Source organism: Verticillium dahliae, genomic scaffold (assembly GCF_000150675.1).
Source record: "Verticillium dahliae VdLs.17 supercont1.25 genomic scaffold, whole genome shotgun sequence".
Classification (NCBI taxonomy): Eukaryota; Fungi; Ascomycota; class Sordariomycetes; order Glomerellales; family Plectosphaerellaceae; genus Verticillium; species Verticillium dahliae.
In genome coordinates, this window is record NW_009276932.1 from 269,439 (window position 1) to 289,123 (window position 19,685).

Below are 19,685 nucleotides of genomic sequence, written 5' to 3' on the forward strand. Positions count from 1 at the left end.
CATGCAGTCTCCAAATCAGCAGAGAGAAAGAGTTTACGCTGACCGTGTTACGTTACAGACGAAAATGGTGCTTGACAGCGCGACTTGAGTTTGGATTCTTTGAATAGACTCTTTCACAACCAGTAAACAGGCATCGTGAGGAGCACCGTCGGATACCCTAGACCGGCTACTGACGTTATTGGGTCAGAACTTGGTCGAGAGAGAGGTTTGCACAACTTAGGTAGTTGAGATAACACAAAATTGGACACTTACAGCCGTCATCAATGCAGGCAGGATATGAGCCTAGGACCGGAGCTAGTGCATTTAAGTTTTCATAGGTGATTGCTTGCTTAAAAGGTATCTGACGGAGAAGCTTGTGAGTTTTCCCCTCGGGTGTGGCCCCAGACAAGCTGTTGAAAATTGCTCGCCTTTCACTGCAGCCGAGGATCAGGGCTCGAACTGCACAAGGGACTGACAGCCGTGAAAGCAGAGTTGCTTAAACTGTTTTCATTTATAAAGAATGTGTTTCAGATTGCAAATGAATAGGGATTCATCTGAGATGAGCTATAAGGCAATATCTCATGATGCATGTTTGATATAATCAAGTCAAGTCACTCAGCCATCGCAAAGTCGCTAACGGACTGCAAGGACGGGAGTTGCGGCAAGGTGACTATCGATAGGCCACACACCTTGAAAGCTCATTTCTGTATTAGGTCTGGAAAGCCTGACTCGCCCGTGCCTCATCGCGAGGACTGAGCCTGACGGACCGGGAGTTGCTGTGGATCTAGGAAAAAGAGCGTCTGACACGGGATGAACGGCCGGCAGTTGGTACTGCCGCAGTCTCGGTGCACGAAGCTGTCATTACTCACATGATGGTTCGGTAGCGCCTCTAATTCGTTTGTGAGGGGCTGGTGACATCAAAATCATTGTATCCTGCCCCCCCAGCATGGCGCGTGCTTTGAGGTGCCCCGCCTGCTTGCCGCTTAAGAGGCTGAACGTTGCTTCGACATTATCTGCTCTTCCTGCGAGGAATCTTTTCATTGATTGCTGTCCGCCTTTGAATTAACGGGTGACCAAGCTTTAATTCAGGAGCTAAAATGGTGAGAGGCAGCAAGGCGGAGCTTTTGCAGCCTCATCAAAGCTCGGCCTGTCTTGAGCTTCTGCCACTTGAGCTGGAATGGTCTATGTTATGAGACCATCCAATATCATTTCATATCATGTCACTGATACAAGATGATTATATTCTTCTTAGATCACTTTGCAAGTATTTAGACTCAATGCCAGGAACCAAGTGGTGAGCATTTGTTACGTCGACTAAGCTATGCTCTTCTTCCCGGCGAGATTGGTCTACAGTAAAAGACTACGAGATCCTGCTGTTTTCAGCGCGACTTTGTGGGAAGACAGAAGAATATAGTATACCCTGATTGAGAGGAACTGCCACAGAGCCGGAATACCTGAAAGATGTAAACCCTGTTGCAGCAGCTGCTGAGAGTAGACTTCGCGAGACTGCAACTACTAGCAGCTGATGGTCTGGCGGTTGGCCCTGCAGGAGCCGGGAATACTGTAGGCCCACTGAGATCAATGTTAGCATCATGCTTCAAGTAGGGGCCGGAAGATCAGAAATACTCACGTTCTCAAACCCATCATCTCCCTGACGAGTGAAGGAAGCACCAGCGCCAAGAACGACAACCTCAAAGCTCAAGAATAACCAGGTTAGAGACAATGCCAGATTAGGAGGCCATAGAGATGAGCTACTTACGTCACAGTCGTTCCCAGCTTGGCGTTGTACCTGACCGTCGTCTGCTGGACAACAGTACCAGTTGTCTTGAAGCCAACATTGCACACAACGACACCGCGTCCAGGGAATGCGGCAGCGGTGCGAGCTGCAACATCCTGGGTGAACTTGCGGCGGCACTAAGAAGGGATCAGTAAATGAGGCAGATAGATAGACAAGAGACATACCTCAAGGTCCTTGTCGATCGTCTGCTGGATCAGGAGGTTGATCTTCTCAGCGATTCCTAGAATGGCGGTGGCGGCAGAGCCCTTGTTGGGGGCACCGGGGACAGGGCCCGAAGGCTTAGGAACCACACGCTGACGAGCGCTGTGATAGTATGAGATGAGGATACCAGATATGTGCGAGGTCTTCGACTTACGCAATGAGGGGATTCGTGTCGCCCACGGAAATGTCACCGGTGATAGGAACCGGGCTGGTCATACCGACACTGGCAAAAGCCAGGAAAGCAGCCGCGACGAAGTTGTTGAAGAGCATCTTGAATGTTGCTGGGGATGAAAGAGAAGGTGGTTTGAGTGACGGTCTGGAAAGACTGAAGTGGAACGAGTGACAATGGATGTGAGAGTGACGGTGTAGTTGTGTATAGAGTGAAAAAAGTTGTTTCTGATGATGAATCTTTCATAGTATCGGGGGAACATCGACGCCTCTTATATAGCTGTGTTGCATGATAGTCTTGTGTATTACACCTTACTTTTTTTCAACCATGTGCTGCTCCCCGTGTTGCCATGGCCTCTTCAAGTCGTCACGGCGAGACCGGGCTACCACAAAGATAGATGCTTGCGGCAAGTGCCGAGCGCGGATGGACGTTGGAGATAGGATGCATTACCTATCGGTTCATCTCAGGCCCTAGCATTACGTTTATGGAACTGAGGAGTGGCCTTGGGGTCATCCGGTATGCCTAGCCATCAAGGTATGGATTGAGTCAAAACCATAATGAATTTGGGCCTTGAATTGCGACTCATAGATGCTTTGATTTTGATTCCCTGCTTCACACGGTCAAAGCCATGGGAAAACTCCCGGCATGGAAAATAGGAACGGGCAGGGCCATCACTTCTTCCCAAAACTAGGTATTCAACGTCGCCGCTGGGACGCCCATCGTAGCCTTCAACATGTTCCAAATCGCTTTGATCGCACAATGTAACGTAGAACTCTGGATATAGGTAGTTGGAGCAACCCGTGCTGCGCAGGCCCATAGGCAGTCGGGCTGCTGTTGTTTTGTAGTACTGAAATGTCTTAGCCTAGGAGCACAGAGCCAGAGGCTCATCGCGTAGGTCCCACTCGGTACGTATAGCAAGTCTGCACACCGCGATCTGATACCAGCAATAGAGGAGACCTCGCGCTTGTCGACTCGTGAGGGGCTAAGTGACAGATTGCGCGAAGAGATGGACCGAAAGAGGCGAAGCCGACTCTTTGAAACAACCTATGATAAGAAGAGAAGACGTCGTGCATGACCAGGCACCGAACTCTATTGTCCAGCGCTCATCCTATTTGGGGTGTTGTTGGCCAAGACTCAGCCCACATGGGCAGGAGGCTGAGTCGACTGCTTGTCTTGCAAATCTTCTATTCTCCGCCAAGCCCACATTTGCAGTGTGATGCTGTGCTGTGCTAGCGGTCGTGCGTCAAACGTTAATTGATAGCCATGGGGATCTCTCGTGATTGTCGGCTTCGGGACGGTTACTGAAAATGGGTAGTTATGGCCAACAACGACATGCGCAACGCTATTCGGACTGATTGATTTCTCACCAGCGTTGTGATGCCATTTGATTCATTGTTTCTCCTTAGTACTCCAGTCTTGGAGCCCCTAGAGCATGTGAAGGGGACCTTGTCGGCTGTGTATCTACTATAGTCTATCACGCACGACTCTAAGAGGAAAGGTATGAGTGACAGGTCACACCAACCGTCGTCGCAATTAACTGCGTTCTAGTTAAGATTCTTTATAGGGTCAGACCCTTGGAGACATGGATATTTAGGATGCCTTGCTAGGTTGTATTCTATCCGGAGAAGTGCCATAGTGGCCTGCATCTTGTCAAATCGCCTCATGTAAAGCTCTTTACATTCTGGGCCTGGATTCATTGAGAAGAATTTGGTGGAAATGACATTGAGCATTTTTTGCACAGGCATGTCTGCATTGGTCCCTATAACGTTTCCCAAAAATAACTTCAGTACAGTTGGTGATTGAAACACCCGTCTCCCAGCCTAGCCTCAGATGAAGTGTTCGGGGAGTCGAGACACCACCCGCAATCAAACTGTCACGTACGAATAAAGGACCAAGAAGGCTACAACTATGGCAAGCGTAGATTCGCGTCGAAAACTAAGCTTGGTAGAGGCTTCGCGAACGTCTGATGAGGTCTGTGTTCCAGAGTCCGGTCAGGTCGGCCGCATATCCGAACGGCTGGCAACCTGCCCAGCGGGTAGGGCGCGATCGTAAATGGTATAGGCCATCAAGGCCACCTACTATAGTACCCCATGCCTGGAGAAAGCTTGCCCCTGTAGATAGTCCAAGCTCGCCTTGGTTACAGCGTAAATTGGAGTCCCTGTGGCCTGGGGTTGGTTGGGTTTAACACGGCCTAAGTTTTCGCGGGACGGAACTGAGCCGCTCAGTAACGTATGTCGGGCATAGTCAGTCTCTGGTTAGTGTGGGCAACGACGCATCAACTCTTGACATACCTGCCGGAAACTTGACTTGTCCCAGGTTTTCATCCCACGACGTAGAGTACGTGCACATACGCCTTGACTATGCGATTATCCGACTGCTCCGCCTCCGCGTCTTTTCTCCCCGCGTGCGGCTCCGCACAAACATGTATCGGCCAAGGCAAGCCGCTCTTGGCTCTTGGCCGGCAATGGGGCGCGCCTCGGCACTCCTCATCAATGACGTCCTGCTCTCGCCAAGCAGCCACGCCGGCCCCGGTGCCGGGCTCTATCATTGGTGCGCATAGCCTCACACACCGTCCCATGGACCATTGATTCACGCCCAGCTCAGAATCCAGTAATCGTAAAGCTTGTCAAGTCATTTCTGGCGAAAGAAAGTCTTGGTCGCGCTGGGGCAAGCCTTCCATTGAATTGGTCTGATCATCACCCAACCCTCCTCACCAACCTATATATGTCAATGAGCACTCAGCCTTGACCGAAAGCATAATGTTGAGAGTCATACCCTTGCTTCTCTTCTCCTGAAGCAGTCTTCTCTCCTTTTGGCTTCTGTTGACTGAGGCGGGTCTCTCCTCTAGTTGGCTTGCTCAGAGAAACACCCGAATTATTCGAGGCATGCTTAGACCTTGCCCGCCATGTTTCGCATATACAACATCTACGGTATGTCAATCTTCTATTCGGCATCATCCGTGACACTCCTGACTCAGTCCCACAGTATTGGCTGCCTTTGGTACCATCGGCGGCATGCTCTTTGGCTTCGACGTCAGTTCGATGAGTGCATGGATCGGCGCCGACCAGTACCTGGACTACTTTGATCACCCGAGCAGCACCCTCCAGGGCGGCATCACAGCCTCGATGTCAGGCGGCAGTCTCGTGGGGGCTTTGGCGGCCGGTTTTATAGCCGATCCTCTAGGTCGAAAGGGGGCTTTGAAGATCGCGTCTATTATCTGGCTCGTTGGTTCTGCTCTCCAGTCCTCTTCTCAGAACGTTGCACACCTGATCGTTGGTCGCGTTATCAACGGATTCGCCATCGGTATCACGTCTTCTCAATGCTGCGTCTATCTCGCCGAGTTAGCTCCAGCACGTATTCGCGGCCGGGTCGTAGGGATTCAGCAATGGAGCATCGAATGGGGTATGTTCTCCCATTCCCTGAAAGAACCATATGAGGTGCGCATACTCAACACTAACAATACTCCAAGGTATACTGATCATGTATCTCATCTCGTACGGTTGCATCCGCACGATTGAAGGCCCCGCAGCCTGGCGTGTAGCATGGGGCGTCCAAGCCATCCCTGGAGCAGTCCTTCTGGGCGCTCTCTTTTTCTTCCCCGAGTCGCCGAGATGGCTAGCCGGTCGAGACCGCTGGGAGGAGGCTTTTGATATACTCTGCAAACTTCACGGCAAGCACGTCGACAGGTCCGATCCCTTGATCATTGCCGAATGGGAAGAGGTCAAGGAGGCAGCTCGAATCGCCCGCGAAGCTTCGAACCTGACTATCTTTGGCCTTTTTGGCCCGGGGATTTGGAAGCGGACGCTCGCCGGATGCTCCGTCCAGGTCTGGCAGCAACTGCTCGGCGGCAACGTGATGCTGTACTATCTCATTTTCGTTTTCCAAATGGCGGGCTTCTCCGGAGACACAGCACTCACATCTTCCATCATCCAATACGTACTCTTCTTGGTTACCACCGGCGTAATTCTGCCCATAGTCGATCGCGTCGGCCGCCGTCCGCTGCTTTTGGGAGGCGCTCTGTTTGGTCTGATAATTCACTTCGCGACGGCAGGGGTCATGGCCACCTACGGCCGATCAGTCGACTCTGTTGACGGTTAGTATTGCTGATATGTCCACGAGACTTCTCGCAGATCTTCCGGACCGTGCTGACATTCGACAGGCAACGAAAACCTCAAAATCATTATCACAGGGGACCCCGCCCGGGCTGTCATAGCCATGATGTATCTTTTTGGTAAGCCCTTCGGGTCCCATGCTCAACCTCAAAGCTAACATGTCAGTTTCTATGTATGGCCTGACCTGGGCTCCGATCGGATGGATTTACTGTTCCGAGGTGTTCCCGCTACACTACCGTGCCAAGGGTGTCGGCCTCGCTGCCGCATCGAACTGGGCGTAAGTCTGAACCTTGCCGGCTTTCGGCCTTTCGAGGGTGCCAGGCGCCGTTTAGCTGATATCTCTAACTTGCAGTTTCAATCTTGCCCTTGCATTTTTCGTCCCCCCGGCTTTCGAGAACATCACCTGGCAAACGTAAGCGTCAATTATCATTCGGGTTCCCTTCCTCAGTCTCTAACAAGCCTAGTTACATCATTTTTGGTGTTTTCTGCACCGTGATGATCCCACATATTTACTTTACCTATCCAGAAACAGTGCGCTGGCCCACGACTCCTTCAACCTAAAGGCTTGACTGACGAAAATCAATAGGCCGGCAAAACTTTGGAAGAAATCGACGTCATTTTCGACGAAAACATTGCACCGTGGAAGAGCCGCCACGCCGGTCCTTCTCTGCAGGCCCGTGTTGCTGATCTCAAGGTGCAGAAGGGAGCAATTTCCGCAGAGCAGAGGGAGACGGTTTAGTGTGCTTGGGCGTTACAATTATAGGTTGCCTGGTAGCCTTGTCGTGGTGCTCTGGCGCCGCCCTTCGTTGCTGGCTGCGCATATCAACCTCGCCCAAAAACGCATTGATTGCGCTGGCTAAGTGACCTACCATACCTAGAGAGGTGACATACCTAGGGAGGTGACATACCTAGGGAGGTGACATTCCTAGGTAGGTAAGGTAGATTAAAGTCGACCACACCAGCAAATTTGATCAAGTGAGGTAACTTGGTTACCATTCAGATCCTGAATTTAAGCGAACAAGTCCGAATTACTTGTAAATCGAAATCCGCACCACCCAATCGATGACAATGCCCGTTGTGGTTCTGACAGGAGTTCCATCGCTTGCAGCGGTATTCAATTGTCACATGTAGAACGGAGATCGTCGGTGAATCTGTTCGGTGTAGAAGTGGACAGGCTTGCCAAGAATCAATCCGACCTGGCGGGCTTGGCGGCTCTGCCCCACTGGTGACGCAAATAACAATCGCGCCTGGTCATCATCTTGTTATCATGAGCAAAAGTACGCATCACAAACATTCAAGCCCATGGTTGTTGACCAGCAGTCGTGCATGTAGTCGCTCTTTCACGGCTGCGGCATACTTGTGAGGCGAAGCTCGGAAATTGTACCCAGACGTATCGCCGAAGTAAACTTGTGATCTCTCGCCTGGCGAATTTAAGACCTGCCATCCGGCACAATGGGCCGTCCAACTACCTAGATCACAGCCCAGATGTCATGCTGTCCGGGCAACCCCCAGGTACGCGGAGGAACTCGCATCAATGCTGACCAAGGCTCACGTTAGAACGGGGGAACTCCAATCGTCATCGGCGTTTAGCGGGCGCCAAACCCGGCAGTTAGCTGTAACATGTCCGACAACAAATATACCCACTGCGGATCCTTCCCGTATCGCCGACGAAGGCTTGGAAGGGTACCCAGCCCCAGACTTGATCGCAGGTTTGCGAGCTTTGTACCCCTGGCAATCGAAGGCCCTTGGTCTGCATGACGCTGAGGTGAGCTCCTGGCAGGGGAGCACGAGCAAAGCTCTGCGAGTTCTGCATCATGGCGGGGTAACGCGCGCTGGCCCCTGCCGAGACATCGGTCGCAGAAGCATTCGAAGCTCTATTCGAAGGAGAACGAAGCCCAAAGATCCATGTCTACCCAAGTATAAATTCGAATGCCCCTCACCCATCTATTGTGGCGAGCGAGGATTAACAAATTCAAGATACCCCTCGACTCCCGCAACTTCACGAACACCTGTCACTGTCAACCAACCCAACATTCACACCGAATCTAACTCCTCTACACAATGGCGTCCACCACTAAGCCCAAGGTCCTCGTCATCCTGACTTCTGTCGATACCATTCCCAAGTCTGGTAAGACCATCGGCTGGTACCTGGTAAGTTGCTCTGTATCTTTCGATCCTCTATCCAGCCACTGACACTAGACAGCCTGAGCTCGCTCACCCCTGGGAGGTCCTCCGCAACCGCGCAGAGCTGACCTACGCCTCTCCCAAGGGCGGCGTCGCCCCCCTCGACCCCATCTCCGTCGACCTCTTCTCCTCCGACCCCGTCTGCAAGGACTTCCTCGACAACCACAAGGCTATCTGGGAGAACACGCAGAAACTGTCCTCTTTCGCTGGACGTGCCTCCGAGTTTGACGCCGTCTTCTACCCCGGCGGCCATGGTCCCATGTTCGACCTCGCCTTTGACGAGGACTCGATCGCGCTCATCAAGGACTTCGACGCCCAGGGCAAGGTCATCTCGGCCGTCTGCCACGGCCCTGCCGCCTTCGTCAACGCCAAGGACGCCGCCGGCGAGCCCCTTCTCAAGGGCAAGACCGTCACTGCCTTCACCAACGAGGGTGAGGACATGTTCAAGTACACCGAGGAGATGAACTTCTCCCTCGAGGACAAGCTCAACGAGGTCAGCGGCGGCAAGTTCGTCAAGTCCGAGGAAGGCCCAATGGGAGAGAAGGTCGTTGTCGACGGCAGGATTATCACCGGCCAGAACCCTGCCTCGTCCAAGGGCGTCGGTGAGGAGATTGCCAAGGCGCTGGGTGTTTTCTAAGCGATCCATATCTGGAATGATTTAATGACAAGTTTGATACCTCTTTCACAAAACAATGTCCATTCGCCGTCTTGCATGTCAGGGACTTTTTGACCAGGAACGAAACCGTTGTGCAAGTCTTGCAGCGTTCTGTCATTAAAAGAAGGCAAATCAATGTGGTGTGAAGTTGTCTCTGCTGCATGTGTGGCATCCCAAGCTCAGCATTTGCAATTGCACGTGTTAGTCCGCGTGGTCCGTGGCTGTTGGCCCTGCATCTTTTTTGGCGTGTTATTACGTTCAATGCTTCCCTGGCTAAGTCACTTGGGTGCTTCAGGGGCGTTGGCAAAAACATCGAGATGAGTCTGGGGCGTGCGATCGTTTGATGGATCATGGCCACTGTGTTCTGCCCAGGCGCGTAACGTCTGCCGTCAGCGAGGCGAACATATAGACCGCTAAGGCCGGCAGCCACAACAATACAAGAGTAATACCAAAATAGAAGATAATGTCTTTTCGATCTTGGTGCACCTGAAAATGCCGAATTTTTTTCATATCCGGAGAACATACTAGTGTCCTCGTCAGGGCTCCATACCGGCCCATCGCACAAGCGTCGCAGCAAATATATACCTCAATTTCGAGCCCCACGACAACAATAGAACCAGGTCTGGTGGTGTAGTGGTTATCACGTCAGTCTCACAATGAATCTTGACCTCAAATCGAGGCACTGAGCGCACTGAAGGTCGGGAGTTCGAACCTCCCCTAGATCATTTTTTGGATCATGATCGATCAGATTCTTCCATATGCACCCACATCTGTATTCTTGCGTGATAGCTTGGATATGCTAGAGCAAACTGATATCCCACTTGCGATCTGCCGTCTTGTAGGCGAGGAAGAATTTCTTTTAATTTAGTTCACTTTGTTTGTTATGGAAGGGGTTGAATCTGGGAGTAGGTGACGAAGTATCTCCGGTATCAACTTTGACTATTTCACATATGCACTGTAACTTCGATGCCACTTTTCCAAGATCTTGCCTGACTTGATCTATTGTATGTGTATGATAGCATTAGAGTCACTACAGATGTTGCCTGTTGGATCGTCTTATCATTAGCAGACAGCAGGGCAAAAGAAAGTGAGTACTTCCACGAAGCTTCAAAGGCAACTGGAATGACGATACGTCGAGAGAATTTTCAAGCGTGAAGCTTGCTGCCGGCCGCAGAAGCACCTCAAAACGAGTGAGTATTTGATGGCAAAATGATTCAGGGGAGGCTCGAACTCCCGACCTTCAGTGAACACCATTCCGCGTCATACGAAGCAACGATGAAATGTTAGACTGACGTGATAAACCAACTACACCACCGAACCGTTCATGGGGGCGGCATGTAGCAGTGTAGTAGAACAGTCTACCAGATTGTGTGGGATGGGTCTAGATGGGGCTACGGGGTTTGTCCAGGGCCCCATCGTGAGGTTAAGCGACGTGTTGGTTTAGGCTCCAAGTGTTTGACACCCAGCTCCAGTGTGTACCGCCAAAGCCCCACCTCAGAGTACCTGCTCAACTGTTATCCAACTGGAAACATACTTGTTTTCCAATGGTCAGAATTTGGCCATCAGCATAACCTCCGGGCTAGATGTCAGCGCAAGGAACGAGTAGAGTAGAGAGATCTTCCGTAGGTAATATCCGTAGTCAACTGTTAGGTAGGGGATAGGAACACTTCTACACACTCTCTCCTGGTGTAAAGTCCCTTAACAAGCTCTTGTCTTGTGGCTTCGTAGGTGCCTCCTGACACAAGACGTCTCAAAAGTCGCATCTCCCAAGTGAGCACATGGTGTGTTGTATGACAGCTGAACGTGCTTGGTGACAAGAATTACCCGACACCCGTGTTGTATGTATCATATTGATCGAAATTGCCCTGACTACCAAGATTATGGCTCTACGACTGCTATGAACCCGAAGATCATCAAGTTGGCTGTCACGAAAGATGACCTTGTCGGAGCATGAAAAAGCGGCCGGTGTCTGATATGGAATGACGATTCAAGTACTTAGTATTCCGGAACAATACATTAACAAGACGAGTAGGGAGACGGGCTGAGGCGCGAAGATATATATGAAGGCCAAGGAGAGCTGCTTCGGACAGCCATGATATCCTTCGATGAAAAGGGACCCTAAAGAGGACGAGCAGAGGGAAGAAACGGATAGCTTAGCTTCACTTATTTCCGGCAGAATATTGATCTAGTCGTATGACCCAACAACACAATTTTGAGACTGTCTGTAAAACTAGACGCGTTGCAACCAAGGAAATTCATGTCCTTCTCATACTTAACTCACGGCTTATGGAACCTCCCGTTGTCATGAAGATAGCAAGAAGGCAGGCCGAATCTAACCTTCGGAAAAGTAGAAAGCAGGAATAGCAGTTGAGTGTCACATGGTTAGCATAGATTCGTCCAGTCCAAAGCAGTCCGGCAGCCCTGCAAGGCACCAGTGGCAATTCTCGGAACAGACCAAGACAGAAGTATACGTTTCTAGTATCCAGTTACGCTGCCTCGTGTGCTCAGCTCAGAAGGATATTTCAAAGAATAGAACGAAAAAAATGAACAAGATACACGAGCTCCTGTCGCTCGGATCGACCATGGCTCGGCCGAAATTATCCCACGCACCCAAATTCCCACGCAAATCATTTCCCGAACCGCTATCAGAACGGCCTTGTCTCAGCGTATTGCGTCGCTGGTGTCTGCTGCACACTGTTCATGCCGTTTGAACGGGGCGGCGCCGCGTCGAGTTCGTTGTACTGGTGACTTGGGGCCTCGTGGATGGGTTGGAAGGGCGCTTCGGCGGGCTCACTCTGGTGCCCGTATGCTGTTGAGTGCGGCGAGTGAATGTCCTGAGACGGGCTCGTGTGTTGTGTTGCGGCACTGTACTGCTGGTCGCCCTGCGGGTAGGCGTTGCCCCATGCAGCACCAGCCTTGTGCTCGTTCGACGCCGTGTATGTGTCGCCGTTGGCCGGCGTTGTGGCTTGCGAGGGCGGCATCTGGTGTATAAAGTCGCCACCTTCGGGTTTGCTGCCTGAAGCTGCGGCGGCCCGGGCGGCCCTGCGTCGGCGCCAGAAGAAGAAGACAAGCGCACCGATGAGGCCCAGGACCGCGAGGGTGGCGCCGACACCGATGCCCGCTGCGGCGCCGGGGGTGATACCACCGCCGCCACCATCTGAGCCTGAAGATTCATTTGCTGCTGAAGAGGATCCGCTCGTCTCGGCCGGCGAGCTGTCGGCGGATGTGGGCGTTGTCTCGGCTGCGGTGCTGGTAGCGGAGGTGGAAGCGGCTGTGGTGGCCGGAGGAGGAGCCGAGCTGACGGCCGATTCCTGACTCGTTAGCATCACTTTTGTCAAATCAATGATGGGCCCGGCAATCATACCCCCGAATAGATGGTTGACCAAGCCCCGTCGTTGACATCTCGTGCCGAGCTAAACACCCATCGCTGCGCCGGGTGCTGGGCATCCGACGTCTCGCCCTGGATCTGGTCGTTCAGGAAGAGGTTGGACCCTGGGTGGACATCCATGGCGTAGTCTGAGTTGTTGGACTTTGGCTTCCACAAGAATGCACCCGTGTTGCCAATTTCTTCGAAGTAGTGCTTCTGCGCATCGTCAACGCTGCTGGGTTGCATGCAGGCGATAGTCTTGGACTTGTGGTCCTCCTCGGGGTCCCAGCAAACAGAAAGCTGTCGGCCAACGCCGGAAGCATTGTGGCGCATCAGGTAAAGGCCCGGCTCGTTGTCGATAGGCTGCATCTGCCAGGCCTGGGCGACGAGAGAAAAGACACGAAGGCCATCGGTCGTCGTTTGGAGCGTGTTATGGAAGACGGGCGCAGATGCGTTGGTGACTCTCTCCTCAGAGATGTGGTACCAGACGTTAGGGTCAAACTCGGCCATGTTGTTGAAATGCGACGGTCGTCACAAGATGCAAGGTAGAGCTTGATGAGCGAAGTGTCGCGTCTAGTGCCGATTACTTGCGACTTCGAGTTTCTTTCGAGGAACAAATTTCGAGCAACTAGTCAGTCTCCTGGACAGACAGACAAACAGACTGACAGGCAGACGGAACGCGGTGCAGGAATTGTCATGGCCGCGACCTTTTGGGGGCCATGGAAGTTGTCCACTTCGCAACAGCAGCCCGTCTAGACCCATCTCATGACGACCAGGGGGACCCCGGCGAAAGCAAATCTCCAGCAAAGAGCTTTGACTGCCCTCTGGACCGTCGACAGAGGCTCACTGTGGGACCGACCAGGATCGGCGGGAGGGGGTAACTTCGCGGCCTGGCTGAGCCCCCGAAGGATCGCAACATGACACGATGAGTGGTCACGGCTGGCGAAGCTGGGGGTCGCGCGCAGTGAAACCCTACATGCGGGCGCGGTAGAGGCAGGTCTCTCTGGCGATCGGACCAGAAGCGTCTAAGAGCCAAGCAAGCATCCAGGCGTGTATGCCAGGCTTCGCGCTCTGGCGAGCGTGGTTCGCTAGAGCGGCGGCTCGAAAGGGCGGCCCCTGGTCCCGGGAGGAGTCATGGGAGTCATGGCGCGATCCTTCAATGCGGGTGGCAGCGGGTGGCCCACGGGTGGGCGATGGGCATGACGAAGGCTCTGCAAGCCGTCCACCCCTTCAGCTCTTTAAGAACCCGGGAGGGTGTTGTTGCCGTCAGGTCGGGTCAGGGATCGCTTAGCTTGCCGAGCATGGTGGCGTTCGCGATGAAGCAAGGAGGCGTGTCTTGTATTACCCAGGTAGGTATTACAAGGTAGCTGAAGGTGTTCGGAAAAGCGTAGAATGCCAGTCGAGATTCGAGTCTCGAAAGGTAGCCAGAGACCACACCATGAGCAAGCAAATCATGGCACGCCGCTAAGCAGAAACCCCACAAACTTCCTCCACCGTGATCTTAGGTTAACAGGGCCATGGCGGCGGGAACCACGGACCGTTCCAGGGGGGGGTCAAGTGCCACTGGGCTTTCTTTCAGCGTCACCTGTCTGTCAACGTGTGGGTGTGGCATCTGTCTTGTTCGATCGTCGCCATGGCTAGGCAACTGCAAAGACGACCCGAAACTCTCGGCAAGGGGCCAGCTCTTCTATCGGACGTCAATTCACCGATCAGAAGGATTCGAATGTGACATCGCAAGCTGATTGTCCCCAGACCAAAACCAAATGTTAAAGCCTGTGAAAAAAAAAAAAAAAACGTGAGCATCGTTAGGCCCAGACCTGCGAGCCAAGAGACGCCGAGGCAATGTTACAGGCTACAGAAACGAGCTACCAGTCAACCCAGCGCTATTTGGAGCCCTCAATTTCAGGGGTTGTCCGCTTAGAGCCCGACAGCCCCCAATGTTGTCCCACCAAAACTAGTCCCAATGAGCTCCAGCACCAGGCTCCAAGCCCCGAAAGATCTGTATTGCTACACGCCAGCGATTTGGTGCCCGGCGTGGCGCAGTGTGCCGCAAGGCTTGAGTTGTGGGCGCTGAAGTCTGACACGTGGGGTTGGTATTTATCTGGGTATGTTCAGCCCTGGGACAGATAGTGGCAATTGAAGTTGACAGATGCCGAACAAGATGGATCAGATACATGACACTTTCCTCCGACGTTCTTTCGAATGCCACATGTATCACGAGTTTCGACTTTAAAAGACCGCCTTTTGACACGTCAATCGGCTGTCAATGTCCTGGCCAGGATCATGCTGGCTGTCAGCATTGGCGCCCTTCTAGAGGTCCTGTCCCAGTCAACATGGATGGGGCGTCAGCACTAGACGAGAAAAGTGGCCTGTTGGCTCACGGTTCGTCTTGATTAAGCATACTGTAGTCTCATGGTTGCCGTTTACCCCTCAGCATGTTGGCGACACCGGAACTGCAGCCAGCACAGGTAAAATGCCACTTCCAACCACGGTCAATGAGCTCCAGCACTGTGCCCTCACCCTTGCCCTCCATGAGGCCCAACAGCAGCGTCGCGATCTGCAGGTTCTCAGAGAACTCGATCAAGATGGCCCGCACCTCATCCACTACCTGCGCGTTCTGCGTCTTGTACACCACGAATGCCAACGGGCGGATGAGGGCGCTCTCCAAACCCACAGGCACATCCACGGCTCGGTCAAGTTTCTGCCACACCATGCGCCTCGTCTCCCGCGCCATCTCCAGATACACCGGTGTTGTCGCCGCCGGGGGCCGCATGTGGTAGTCTGGTCTGAGACGTCTCTGCGCCTGGAGCGCAGCGACTGCTTCACGAAGGAGGCTCTCGAGTGTGAGGCACTGAAGGTATATGCTCGGCTGCGTCCCCTTGCCCTGCCGGGCGCTGTAGAGCAGGGGCCGGAAAGCGGATCTCCAACGATCCGTCAACGCGAGGCACTCTCCCCATATATCTGCCTCCTCCTCGCCAGCATCGCCTGTATTTCCCGTAACAGCTGCAGTGTGTCCTGCCTGTGTCGCCTGCCACGCCTGAATGGTGTTCATGATCTTGTGCTGCGTCACGTCCCACCACCGCACCGCGTCTTCGGTAGTGCTAAAACGCATCGGCATGTTCTGCAGACGATGACGGTGTGGGAGAGCTGACAGGAAGAGTCTTCCCTCTGCATCTGCAGCATCTATCTGCGCATCCTGCGCCCACGGGTGTGTCGCGATCCGCTGCATCATGTTGTAGGCACTCGACTCGAGCACGTCCAGCGGCAGCCTCGTCACGTCGAGGCCTGTCTCGGCGGACCTGCGGCTGATATGTTGGGCCATCATGCGGCGACTGTGCGCATAGTGGGCAAAGGCTGTCCTCGAGTCGCCACGCAGGATATCGGCCGTGACGAACATCAGAGAAGCGAGGATCGTCCTGAGAAAGCTGTCGTTCGATTGTCCCGCGCTCGCGACAGCCCGCAGCGCACGGCCGTAGTGCTCGAGCGAGGAACGGTGGCGCGCCTGGTCGATGGCCCGCGTGGCCTGTAGGTTCCGGAGGTTGAGGGCGCCGATGGAGCAGCAGATCTCACGGAGGGCCGCATCCTCCAGCGCCACCTTCGGGACCAGTTCCATGACATTGTCTGCCGGGAGAGACCCCCCTTGCTCTGCCACCTGGACGAAGGCGATGAACGAGTCCCACTCGTGCTGGCTTGGAAATAGGGTGGAAACGTAGTCGACGCCCTGTTGGACGTCCATTCGTTTCACTACAGCCTCGACCTGCCGCTGCTGCTGCTGCTGCTGCTGCTGCTGCTGCTGCTGCTGCCGGGGCTTCGGCCGGGGCACGACTGCACTGGGATGAAGGAGGCCCTCGCAGAGATGACCACCCTGTATGCACCTTCGGCAGACGGGCGTTGTCTCGTCACACTTGACTCGACGCCGCCTACGCCATGCCTCGTGTCAGTCGATGCAGTTCGGACGACAAGACAGGCCAACAAGACAGGCGGGTTGAACGTACTTGCACTCCTTGCACCCTGTGCGGGTTCGTGGAAAGCCGGCCCCTCTTGATCGGGATCGGCTCGGTAACGAGAAAACGGCCATGCCGGGGACGGCTTGCCTGTGGCGGTTGCTGTCAGTGGCCGGAGACGGGCTGGGACACTGCTTTTCCCAAAGAGCTAGAGGCTGTTCAAGAATGGAAGGTCAAACGTACTGAAAGCCGCCCGTGTTGGCATCATAGTGCTTAAACTTTAATCTGCCTGTCCTGGCCTCTGTAGCCTCCGCCGTCTCCAGACCGCCGCCCGAAGCTTCGGGGGTGGCGAGAGCGCTGCCAGAGGATGACAAGGGCGGCGCGCCCGCTGGGGGCTGCCGCTGCATCGTTCGAAACACCTTCGGCAGCTTGCTGACAGCGCCAACAGCACTAATAGAAAGCTTCTGACAGCGCCGGGCTTGGATGGGATGGGGATGGGGCTTGGTACTTGGGGTTCTGCTCGTTGGCCCCCCTCAAACGACATCACGAGAAGGACGAGGGGGTCTTGGCGGATGTTTTCTGGGGCCACGGCGAATCGGAGGCATGGGAGTGCGAATTCCCTGATTCGGCGGGCAGGGCCGAGGTTTTTGTGCTGAAGATTAGCTCTATTCTTAGGTCCCAGCACTGACGTTGCATCCTTTGCATGGGTACCATTTGCATGGATAAAAGGCATTTGCACATTGCCCGAGGTGGCTTTGTGAGCTCTGAACACAATGATTGTTGGTCGTTGAAATACATTGCCATTGGGCCGCCCAGGTCAGTTGTCTGACATGGCCAAACTTGAGTTCATGGCAGTTCCGGTGCACTCGATCCCAAGGGTAGGGTCGCGAATCCCCCAACCAAGGTTTCACTTCAGCCGGCGACCAGACATTGGATTTAAACAGCGCCAGAGTCGCGGCTCGGTGCTCAGCTTGGGAGAATCCCGACTCAATGACCCACGTCCTCTGTGAGAGAGGAACACGTGCAGGTCAGCATCCTAGGGCCCGATCTAGTCTGATTCCCAACCCAATTGCCATCCATCCAATTGTCACAAGTCAGCTTCTCGGCACCATCGGGCGGCACTCTGGTCGTCTGACTTGGCAGACGGCTTCGTCGGAAACCATGAGAGTGCCGTTGGATAAGCTGCCACATGCTCTGCCTCATTCACAGCCAACGGGAACAGATCTCGAGGATAGCGTCGGTAGCACTGCAGGCGATGATGTAGCCGAATTGAAGGTGTGCTGATGATGGTCACGTCGTGCAATACGAAGCCTTGAATCTTAAGATGACCATGCCCCCGACTGATTTGACATTTTCCTCGGGACTGTCCACAAGTTTCGACGGCTGGCGTTCTTCGGACTCGAAGACCTAAGAAGACAAGCAGACAAGAAGAAGAAAAAGAAGCAGAAGCCAGTAGCCGCCAACTGCACCAGACTCTGAGCGAGCGCACATCCTCGGCAGTCGTCATGGGATCTGCCATCACACTCACCAGCGCGAATGAAGAGGCCGGCCGCCAGCTGGTCGGCGAACACTTTGCCAGAGGGCTTTTCAGAGAATGGCCGAATGAAGCGGGGGTAAGCAACCAGAAGGAATGCTGCGTCAGGCAGCGCTGAACGTCGTTAGTTTGACGGCTTGACGGAGACGCGCGGCCCCGTTGACCTCGTAGTAAGAGGTCGCATTCCAGCTTGGGCAGCGGGGTCTCTTTATCGGACAGGCCCCGGTGCTTGTAAAGTCGAAGACACCAAATCCGGAACGCTTCACATATCGCACTGGTTCGACGGTCTCGCCCACACGCACAGGTTCGACATTGTCGAGGATGAGTCCGTCGCGGGCGGGATCCGCGTCCAGTATTCGTCGCGACGTCAGTCCGAAGCCCTGGAGAAGGACATCAGAGATTCTGGAGCCTACCGGTCTCTGTCATTTGGCCAACGAAGTGACCCTTGTATGGGTATGTTCGGAAAGCTCATGTCTGTGTTTCGTCGCATGAAGATCGAACGCTCCACGGATCTCGACAATGTTGGCGTAACCGTCAACGCAGACATCCCTGGCCTTCGAAGTCTAGCCCAGGGCCACAAAGATAGTGGCCACGCCACCCTTCCAGGTAACGTCTTCATCGGTACCGATGCCGCTGTGTTTGCTGAGATCGACCCCAAGACGATGGAGCGACTTGGCGTCATTAGCCACCAGAAGCTTCATACACAACTGCGCGGACCAGAAGCGCCGGCTCATGGCCACCGCGATCCCGAGACGGGTGACTACATCAGCTTCAACGCTGACTTTGGCCGCAAAGGCGTGTACCGTGTCTTCCTCTCTAGCGCAGAAACCGGCAAGACCACAATCTTGGCTTCTTTCAACGGTACTCCTGCCTACATCCACAGCTTCTTTTTGACGCGCAACTATGCCATCATCTGTGTGCCTTCGTCACATCTGAAGCTTGGGGGCGCAAAGGTCCTCTGGGAAGGTAGTATCGTGGAGGCGCTCCAGCCGTTCGACAACTCACTAGAGTGTCACTGGTATGTCGTCGACAGGCGCCTTGGCAAAGGGCTCGTGGGCGAATTCGCCTCCCCAGCCGGGTTCTTTTTCCACTCGACCAATTCGTTTGAGGACGATGAGGGGAATATTATATGCGAGTTGGTCGCGTACCCGAGCACGATGCTGATCCATCGTCTCTACTACGACATTCTTCTCAACAGGGATGGCAAGGGCGAGCAGTTTCTCTACGACAGCAAACGACTCGTGGAGACCTTCCCAGGCCTAGTGAGATACAAATTTCTGAAGACAGACCTCGTCTCACCAGGAAGCAAGGTCAAGGCACCGCTCCCGTCGCCGTCGAAGGAGTGGGAGATTCCGGCGCCTCACGTCGGCGAGCTGCCAACAATCAACCCCGCGTATGCCTGTCGGCGGCACCGCTTCGTCTACAGCCTCATTGATCGTGGGTACAGCACTCTCTACGACGGTATTGCCAAGACGGACACGCAGACGCGGGAGGTTCTGGTATGGAGCGGACCGACAGGCCACACACCTGGGGAGGCAATTTTCGTGCCTCGACCGAGCACCGTTGACAAACCTTCGCGGGAGGACGACGGGGTGCTTCTAAGTGTGGTACTTGACGGGCATAACCGGACGAGCTATTTGGTTTGCCTCGATGCGCGGACAATGGAGGAGCTAGGGCAGGCAGATTGCAATTTCGCGGTTGGCTTTGGTTTTCACGGGCAGCATGTCAACGGGATCTAGGGC

The 19,685-nt window shown here is 54.1% G+C and overlaps 6 protein-coding genes and 2 non-coding genes across 8 annotated transcripts; 4 read left to right on the plus strand and 4 right to left on the minus strand.

The window, feature by feature from the left end:
- Positions 1-1,494: 1,494 nt before the first annotated feature.
- On the minus strand, positions 1,495-2,248 carry VDAG_09319 (uncharacterized protein; the record flags this gene model as incomplete). The annotated part of the gene is made up of 5 exons (XM_009655621.1): positions 1,495-1,551; positions 1,610-1,669; positions 1,739-1,782; positions 1,938-2,080; positions 2,133-2,248. 5 exons carry the CDS (start codon positions 2,246-2,248, stop codon positions 1,495-1,497), a joined length of 420 nt encoding a protein of 139 aa, XP_009653916.1.
- Positions 2,249-5,052: 2,804 nt separating this feature from the next.
- On the plus strand, positions 5,053-6,998 carry VDAG_09320 (high-affinity glucose transporter; the record flags this gene model as incomplete). Its single annotated transcript, XM_009655622.1, has 8 exons — positions 5,053-5,077; positions 5,133-5,549; positions 5,617-6,240; positions 6,307-6,378; positions 6,425-6,536; positions 6,612-6,671; positions 6,724-6,790; positions 6,846-6,998. The coding sequence occupies 8 exons, from the start codon at positions 5,053-5,055 to the stop codon at positions 6,996-6,998; spliced, it is 1,530 nt and encodes a 509-aa protein (XP_009653917.1).
- Positions 6,999-8,320: 1,322 nt separating this feature from the next.
- Positions 8,321-9,080, plus strand: VDAG_09321 (ThiJ/PfpI family protein; the record flags this gene model as incomplete). Its single annotated transcript, XM_009655623.1, has 2 exons — positions 8,321-8,410; positions 8,463-9,080. The coding sequence occupies 2 exons, from the start codon at positions 8,321-8,323 to the stop codon at positions 9,078-9,080; spliced, it is 708 nt and encodes a 235-aa protein (XP_009653918.1).
- Positions 9,081-9,717: 637 nt separating this feature from the next.
- Positions 9,718-9,823, plus strand: VDAG_20244. Its single transcript has one exon. It is a non-coding gene; the product is annotated as a tRNA-Val (tRNA).
- A 485-nt stretch (positions 9,824-10,308) lies between these two features.
- On the minus strand, positions 10,309-10,418 carry VDAG_20245. The gene has a single exon. It is a non-coding gene; the product is annotated as a tRNA-Val (tRNA).
- A 1,325-nt stretch (positions 10,419-11,743) lies between these two features.
- VDAG_09322 (uncharacterized protein) lies at positions 11,744-12,975 on the minus strand (the record flags this gene model as incomplete). Its single annotated transcript, XM_009655624.1, has 2 exons — positions 11,744-12,409; positions 12,463-12,975. The coding sequence occupies 2 exons, from the start codon at positions 12,973-12,975 to the stop codon at positions 11,744-11,746; spliced, it is 1,179 nt and encodes a 392-aa protein (XP_009653919.1).
- Positions 12,976-14,875: 1,900 nt separating this feature from the next.
- On the minus strand, positions 14,876-16,816 carry VDAG_09323 (uncharacterized protein; the record flags this gene model as incomplete). The annotated part of the gene is made up of 3 exons (XM_009655625.1): positions 14,876-16,290; positions 16,461-16,600; positions 16,653-16,816. 3 exons carry the CDS (start codon positions 16,814-16,816, stop codon positions 14,876-14,878), a joined length of 1,719 nt encoding a protein of 572 aa, XP_009653920.1.
- A 583-nt stretch (positions 16,817-17,399) lies between these two features.
- Positions 17,400-19,682, plus strand: VDAG_09324 (carotenoid cleavage dioxygenase; the record flags this gene model as incomplete). Its single annotated transcript, XM_009655626.1, has 2 exons — positions 17,400-17,684; positions 18,072-19,682. The coding sequence occupies 2 exons, from the start codon at positions 17,400-17,402 to the stop codon at positions 19,680-19,682; spliced, it is 1,896 nt and encodes a 631-aa protein (XP_009653921.1).
- Between the last annotated feature and the right edge of the window lie 3 nt (positions 19,683-19,685).